Source organism: Haliaeetus leucocephalus, unplaced genomic scaffold (assembly GCF_000737465.1).
Source record: "Haliaeetus leucocephalus isolate CR32 unplaced genomic scaffold, Haliaeetus_leucocephalus-4.0 Scaffold668, whole genome shotgun sequence".
Lineage (NCBI taxonomy): Eukaryota > Metazoa > Chordata > Aves > Accipitriformes > Accipitridae > Haliaeetus > Haliaeetus leucocephalus.
This window is the reverse complement of record NW_010973104.1, coordinates 5,684,437-5,692,848: the sequence shown is the minus strand read 5'-3', so window position 1 is coordinate 5,692,848 and position 8,412 is coordinate 5,684,437. Positions and strand designations below refer to the sequence as shown.

The following is an 8,412-nucleotide window of genomic DNA, read 5'->3' as shown; positions in this document are numbered from 1 at the left end:
TCTTGGGAAGTATATATTTTAGCAAATAAATTTTGTTTCCCAAAATACTATAGATAACATTCTGAAGTTACATAAATCAGACAACAGAATAAGAACCCTTGTTAAACATTTTTATCACTGCAATTATTTATGGCCTTGTATATATGATCACAAGTGGTATTTTTCAGGTTGCCAAAACTGGATATTCTGTACTTCACTGATTGATGACAAACTACACTGAAATATTTTATATGGATTTATTTCATTATTCCAGCTCAGTCCTCAATGGATTTTATGTATTTCTCATAGGCATCTTCATTCATCAGTTCATCAAGTTCAGCAGGGTTTTCCACAGTCATCTTGATAAGCCAACCTGTAGTTAGGAAATTAAAAAGAAAAACAGTTGCTAATATCCTACAAGAAAGATTCATTCATGTTACTGCCTTAGAAAAGTACTCCCAGGAGCTATACAAGCCCTGTAACACTGGTAGAATCAACAGGATTTCCTGTGCAGGCAAAACAGTGTTTCAATACTTTAAAAAATGAACAAACAAACAACCTGTCATAAGAAATGGCCTTTTGAGTCAGACCAGTTGTCTAATTTAGTACTGTCTCTGACAGTGGCATTAAGGAGACGCTGAAATAAAAGTGCCTGACCTCTCAGTATCACGAGCTACTACAAGACCAAAACCAAGAAATGCGATCAAGGGAAATAGATTTAAATTCAACCACAGTCTATGTCTGAAAAGGGCACATTGTAAACCAGCTGTCAGCAAAGACAAGACTACAATAATACTTTCATGTTAAATTTTATTGGGCTTGAACTATATTCAATATATTCAATTTAAGCCTCTACATCATTAAACTGGAAGAACTAGGAATTGCAGAGCCATTTGTGATAGCAAGAAGCCACGTGGTATTAATTATTGAAAGATAAAAATGACATCTTACCATCTTGGTAACAAGATTTATTGACAAGCCCTGGATTATCTGCAAGGGCAGCATTAATGTCAGTCACTTCTCCTGAGAGAGGAGAGTAGAGTTCACTAGCAGCTTTCACACTTTCCAAAGCTCCAAACTCATCTGAAACACAGAATACAATTCAACACTTCTAAGAGGAAAATACAAAGCGCGTTAGTTTTTTTAGTCAGACATTCTGGTGATGACCTAGCCATTGAAGAAGTGCCTTGATCTTGAGCAAGGAAAACTGTCAAAGAGATTGAAGTCACCAACTTTATGACAATGATCAGCAGTATTAAATTTGATGTTTATGCTCCTGAATTATTCTGGGGAATTTGCGTAACACTAGCTAGCTGGCTTCTATAGAAGGGACAGGAATCTCTTACATTCGGCTAATCCTTTGGCTAAAGCCCTACAACATACAATATGATACTGGGTTACAAGGAACCACATCCAGTTCTTGCTGCAGGAGACCCAAATACGCCTTTTATCTAGAACTTAAACCTTTTTATACACAATTTGGTTACAAAATAGACACAGCCACAATTTCAGGAATCCCATTTTTAATTCAGAAACACTATCAAGCGTTACATTTGCACTCACTGGAACACACACATTAGCATTCAGAAGCACCACACTGGAATCACCCAGCCACTCTTCCCTTTTTTCTGTTTTGTAGGCAGTTATGGAAATGGTGCCTGGGGCAATGTTAGTCCAGAGTAACTCTAAGTCACAAGCAAACAAGACAGAGGCTGGAGGAACATGGAACTGTCAGAAGAATAGATAGGCATCAGCACAAGGAATCAGAGAACAACATGTTCTGGGAAAGCCTGGAGTTAGACTAAGGCCAGAATGGGTAGAAAAGAGAAGAACTAAATGGAAATGAAATTCCTTCAGATAAAACAAAACTACAAGTTGGTTAATTAAAACCCTAAACAGAAGGACCTTTTGTCTAACATTCACCATTCAATGCGATGTAACAGATTTGGCCAAAACAGTTCGATATGGACCTATTCCACAAGAAAGATGGCAAAAGAAAGGCCTGCTACTTTACCTCAGTAAATCTACATTCTTGTTCTGCAACGTCTGAAGCTAATGACAATCTTTTCTTCATATACTAGTGAGACAACTCTCCATGTAAATACAGGAATAGGCTTTTCCTTTTTACCTCTTAATGCTCACTCTTCTTTAACATGGAAAATTACATAACTGAATCATTAAGAATGTAACAATTTGTATGCCACTAATGAGCAAAAACCTATGATTACAGTTGATACCCCAAAATTACTGAGTGCCTATATTCATAGCAAAATTAGAGCTTGATATCAATTAGATGTTTCACATCATGCAACTCATGAAATGCACAACTGCAGAATTACAAATAAGCCAGCCTAAACACTAGCAAGTCCAAATCAAAGCATAAATATTTTAAAAACAGAGTACAGATAAAATTATTACAAAAATACATTTCAAATATTTGATTTTTGAATAAATGTCTTCACAGTTTAATAAGCAGGTACTTTCTGCTACCATGCACAGTCTGACAGTGAAAATTTGAAATTAAAGCTGTCTCTTACAGAAATACCTGAACTTATTTTGCATCCAGAATATTTATAATGGTGTTAATGAACATAAAGATTACTACATAAAATTAGTCTTTGCAAAGGGAGAGTGGAATGAGTAGAGTAATTACTTCATTAGAAATTAGAGCTGAAACTTACCATCTTTACTCAATTTTGTCCCAATTTCTGGAAGACTACAGTAAACAACATCTCCTAATGCTTCCTTAAAAGAAAAACAAAACCATCAAAGCTTACATTAAAGAAACTATAGATAGGAGAGATCTGATACAGTAACTCTAAAATCACTGTGTATCATAGAATCACAGAATGGTTTGGGTTGAAAGGGACCTTAAAGATCATCTAGTTCCAACCCCCCTGCCATGGGCAGGGACACTTTCCACTAGACCAGGTTGCTCAAAGCCCCATCCAACCTGGCCTTGAACACCTCCAGGGATGAGGCAGCCACAACCTCTCTGGGCAACCTGTGCCAGTGCCTCACCACCCTCACAGTGAAGAACTTCCTCCTTATATCTAATCTACATCTACCCTCTTTCAGTTTAAAGCCATTACCCCTTGTCCTGTCACTACATGCCCTTGTAAAAAGTCCCTCTCTGGCTTTCCTGTAGGCCCCCTTTCGGTACTGGAAGGATAGAAGTAATCTCTGTCTCTAAATTTAGTTCTCATTCTTTTAAGAACTGCGTATTTTTCACTTTTTCTTCTAACAATTAACTTGAAAAAAATGTTTTGCTATCATGCCCCAAATGCCAAATTATTTATCTATTACAGTGTTAGTAACCCTCAGGCTGAGTTACAAGGTTTATATACAGATTTCTTCAGGCAGAAAGAGAAATAACATCTGCTGATCTTCTTAGCATCAGCTACAATAACAACTGTTTTAAAGGACAAAGTTCCCAATGATCTGAGGGAATTGCCTTTTTGTTACAAAGCACAGAGGATTTACTTCTGGTGCAATCTGAAAGAAAATGCAGAGCCAGAGATGTGGACAACTGGAGAGCTGTTAGCACACTTATGTACATACATATGTATGTCCTTACTGACTTAAGAAAGAGCCTTACCACCATAAGAATCACCTCAACCAGAACAGGGTTCTGTCTCTTCACTGACAAGTGTGCCCTATCTCACAAAAGACTAGGGATCTTACAGAGTATTAGTGTTATTTACAGAAAACTGAGGTTATGGGAAACGCTGCTTGTCCTAAGAAACATTAATTCCACTTCACTGATAGCTTCTCACATTAGATTTTCTTAAGTTTCACATACAGTGAATCTCTATCCTGAATTTGCCTGTGACTATTCCAAATCAAGTACTTGCACAAGAACAAAGCAAAAAAATCCAAAGGAATTCCTATCCTAGAGTAAGAAACATATGCCATATTGTACTTATATTCACAATTGTTCTTTAGCCAGAGGGATTGCACCATATTCGTGTTCAAGGGAGATTTGGCCTAAAGTGCATGATACCCTCTTCACATAGCCACAAACTCCTCAGGCCTATAAGAACTGAAGTAATACAGGAGGTTTTAAATTCTGCTGAACCATTAAGTTTCTCATCAAGTTCAGCTCTCCATAGGCTCAATCTGAAGTGATTAAGAATTCATCAGAACGCTGAAGCAGCATTCACTTCACAAATAATGTGATAGATCCAAGTCCAAAAATCACGCTCATTGTATTAGGCACATGCAATTAGAACAATAAAAAACAGTAAGTGTCCAAAGAGCAAGGGCAAGAGCAGGTATGCGTAAATAAATATTGCAGACTGGGTAAGGGGGGAGGGATCAATACCTGTGCAAAATTGCTGATTCCTACTGTTCCAATGCCATTTTCAACGGATATCCATTCATGCTTGTCTGTGAATTTGCGGGCTAAAATGAAACAAACTTGATATTTCAGAAATAAGTGACATGCTGCTCACTTAAATACACTAACGCATTTACAGGCTTAAACTGTGCGGGATTTTTACTGAGGTTAGCTTTGTTCGTTTTTCTTGGAAAGTATTTTAAACAGCAAATACAATTTACAGAAGCATTTTGTTCTGCTAATGACATGCTTAGTGACAGGGTAGAAGCTCACTAGGTATTCTGCTGAGAGTATTACTAGTTCCTGTGCAATCATCTAGAGGCTGATAAAGTACAGGAGCAAAAGGAGTAGTTCTACTTCAAACAAAAGTATGAATCTAAAACATATATGTGTACTTTACTCATAGTTAAGCATTTCTATGATAACACAGTAGCTTTTCAAGCATATTTAGTGTTTGTTTCTGACAAGCGCTTTAGTCAGCATTACAGCATCTCGTTCGAGGTACTTAAATAGAGCCATCAGTTGAAGTAAAAAAGTTGCAACCTAGCTAGCAAAGTGGCTGATTCCCAGCTCGCTCGCCTGCCCCCCGCTCCCCAACATTACCTATAGAGTCTATTTCTCCCTGTTGAATATTGTCACGGTAAATACATATCTATGTAAAATTAAGGCAAATGAATACAGGGCAAATTAATAATGCAACCCATACAGGCAACTGCTACTTAAGAGAATTTGCTCTCTGTTAATAATATTACTGTGAGAAAAACACAGTAGTTATTTTGTATAGTTTATTCAAGACCCTGTTAGGACTTTTCACAGCAATCTTGTAATTCTACCTATATTTTAGATCTGTAAGATTCAGGGCAGCTTGTACTAGCTTTTATTAGAAGCAATTCTTCTTATAAAGTCATATGGAAAAACTTCAAAAGAAGTAATTGAAATGGGTAACGTTTTTCTTGCTAACATTTTACCTGCTTTGTCTGTTTTCTCACTTCCAGAGTTTCCCCATAGATACTTTCTCTTTCCCACCTGCCCCCCACCCCCTTTTTTTTAAAAACTAGTTTATTTTTAATTTTCACTTGTAGCACCTATTCAATCAGGCAAGGGATGTTCCAGAAGCTGGAGAAGATGACTTTTTAAACAGAGCTCCCTGTGTGATTAGTGCCAGAGTAGTACCACTGGACCTTCCTTTTGAGTTAAAAATTCTCTCAGGCTCTTCCTCTAGGCTGGACTCCGTATACCCGCTAGAGAAACTACACTTCTGCAAATCCTTGTGTATTTTCTAAACTTGTACATGAAGGAGAACGGAAGTTTTTGCTGTAGACCTGCTAAAATCTTTCCACTGTAAGTCAGTCGTATTTTAAGCTGTTTCATTTGTTGTGATCCCCTTATTTATGTCTGAACACGTGTAAGAGAAGCAAGTCTCAGATAAAATGGTTTGTCTTTGAAGATGGCCTAAGTTTTATAGACCTCAGTTGAGCAATACATGTTTTTGCAAGTACAGTACACAAAAAATTTTGAGTAAAACACAAATATGAAGTATTTTCCCATGAATTATCACTCAAAAACCCTAGATAATTTCAGCTAGCATTATTTATACCTACAAAAATCTCTCAGGACATGTTCTAATGAATGGAGGAAATCAAATGTCTGAAATCATTTTAGGTCAAGACATTAAACCCATAGGAATTTCATTGGAAATGAGTAATGAACCATAAGAACAGAGAATGACACAGAAACTCAAACCCAAGCTGAGTATTTGTGACATTACACATGTCACAAAGAAGCCAACCAATATCTTTTTATGTAGGATAATAATACTATATAAGATTTGTTTATAAAGCAAGGTTAAAAAAAAAAAGAGAAGAATTCCATGATCAGTTTGGAACACGGCAGTAAAATGTTCTCAACAGAAGAGCACATAAGCTTCTTATAGAACAAAAAAAAAGTGAAAAATTAAAAATTCTAACCATGCAATGAAAAACATTGTCAATAACGTAAAGGTCAAATTAAAAACAGTTAATAAGTAATCTCAAAATTCGAACTTTGAGCTTATGTGATCAGCCCATTAAATAAATCAAATTAAACGAATATGGAATGTCAAAGCATACCAAATCTCTTCTGTGAGCATTCTTTTTCAGAAGAGCAGCTAAATTTATTCTAGCTTCATTCATTTCAACCTGACTTTGGTATCAGCTTAACTAGCACATTCTGAATTCAGATCTTCATTTAGTTTAGCCTGCCTCAATTAAGTATTTCATAAATATATACCTGAAGAGTGAAGGAAAAACCTCACACCTCCACAAAGAGGCATACAAAATTTTTCCTCTCTGCCTAAAACAAAAGCATAATTTATGGTATTCCTTCAGGTTATATCTAGAGAAAAATAATGGATACAATAAACAATTAGAACAGGGAAAAAAGCTTAGATCTTGACCCACTTAATTTGCAAGTAATGACTAATAAATGTTATGTCTTTCACTTGCAGCGGAAGGCAGTTAAACAGATAGGGTAAAAGACTATCTGGAAAGAAATTTATGACCTCTTCTTAGTGGCAGTCGTTACTTTTATAGCATGTTCTCCTCCTCTTCTCTCCTAACATTCTGTTTGCTAGAGTACCACAGATTCTAGTTTTCAGACTTCTGTTGCTAACTTTCATTCAAAGAGAACTTCAACAGCAGCAGATACTCTCAGAGTTAACCACGTTAAGTGCAAAATCACACCAAGCACCGATGTGCAAGTCCATCTCCTGCCTTACCACTTCTGCAGCTGCACCACACAGGAGCTGGTGAGAGGGACAGAGTCAAACTTCTTTAGCCCCAACAGGGCGAAGGCCCCCGAAAATCCGGCTCAGGTTTCCTGGCAGCCCACACCAACCTAACTGCTGCAGTCCTGCCTCCTCCATCCACCCATTTTTGCCCCTTTCTTGTACTGTTGCTGATGCTCCTTGCAGCTCTCAACAAGCCGTCTCGGCGCGACGATCCCCGTAAAAGCTCTCCGCTTTTTTTTGCCAAGTTCGTGCCCTCCACGCTTGGCGAGCTTCAGTGAAGCCTGCGGCTGGGGCCGGGGCCACTTTGCTAAAAAAACTGCGGCGTGGAGAGGAGGTTAAAAGTTTTCTGCCAACTCAGGGAGGTGAACCAGCTCCTCCCGGGAGGAGGAACGGGGAGAGCGTCAGCACCAGGACGAGGGACAGGTTGAAACGAACCCCCCGCTGCCAAAAGCGGGGAGGCACTAACCTCCCCCTGCGGCTACGAGCCCTTGCACGGCTTCAGCCATTTTGCGAGGCTTTCCCCCCCCCCCCGTTCCCGGTGCGGACACCCCTGCACCAGCGGGCGGTGGTGACCCGTCCCAGACCAGGGCAGCCCGGGGGACGCCGCCGTATCGCCACCATCATCATCATCATCATCATCATCATCACGATCCCGCTCCACCCGGCCGCCCTCGTCCCCTACCACACGGGACGCGCCTCACGGCGAAGCGCTTCGACACAGCGGGCTCCGGCAGGCGGAGACGCGACGCGGGTTTCGGGGCAAGGCAGGTCCCTTCAAGCCCCCACCGGCCGCCTCAGGGACGGGGCGGGTGCAGCCCGGGAGGCGAGGTCCCCCCCGGCCGCGGCAGCCCACCTTCCCCTCCGGGGAAGCCCTGACGGAGGGGGAGCGACGGCTCCTGACAGACCCGGGCCGCTCTCCCGCCGGCCACCCTCTCTCTCCCGCCGCCGACCACTTACCGGACAGCACCAGCGAGCTGGTGGCCAACCTCCGGGCCGCGGGCACCCGCGGTGGTAGTGGCGGCGGCGGCGAGAAGCGCGGGCAACGCGGCGCCAGGACCGGCCCGACCCGCCGCAGCGCTCGCCACGCCATCTTTGCCGGGGGCGGGCGGGCGGAGGGCGGAGCTCCCGCCTCCCGGGGGAGCGGCGGGGGGCGGCAGTTAGCGGCGGCCGTTAGGGCGCGCGGGAGGGGGCGAGGCGTCGCCCGTTCCCCTCAGCCGGCGGTGGAGGCGGCTTGTGAGGGGGGATAGAGCGGTCCCCGAGGAGCCGTTCGGTTCAAGGCGGGGAGCGAAGCCGCTTCGTGGCCCGCCGGCGGGGCGCCGGGGCGCCG

At 41.7% G+C, this 8,412-nt stretch overlaps 1 protein-coding gene across 1 annotated transcript; it reads right to left on the bottom strand.

The window, feature by feature from the left end:
• Positions 1-222: 222 nt before the first annotated feature.
• Positions 223-8,185, bottom strand: GCSH (glycine cleavage system protein H (aminomethyl carrier)). The gene is made up of 5 exons (XM_010579675.1): positions 8,043-8,185; positions 4,304-4,383; positions 2,661-2,724; positions 931-1,062; positions 223-352 (listed from the first exon to the last, which is right to left on the bottom strand). The coding sequence occupies exons 1-5, from the start codon at positions 8,173-8,175 to the stop codon at positions 255-257; spliced, it is 507 nt and encodes a 168-aa protein (XP_010577977.1). The 5' UTR covers positions 8,176-8,185; the 3' UTR covers positions 223-254.
• Positions 8,186-8,412: the final 227 nt, after the last annotated feature.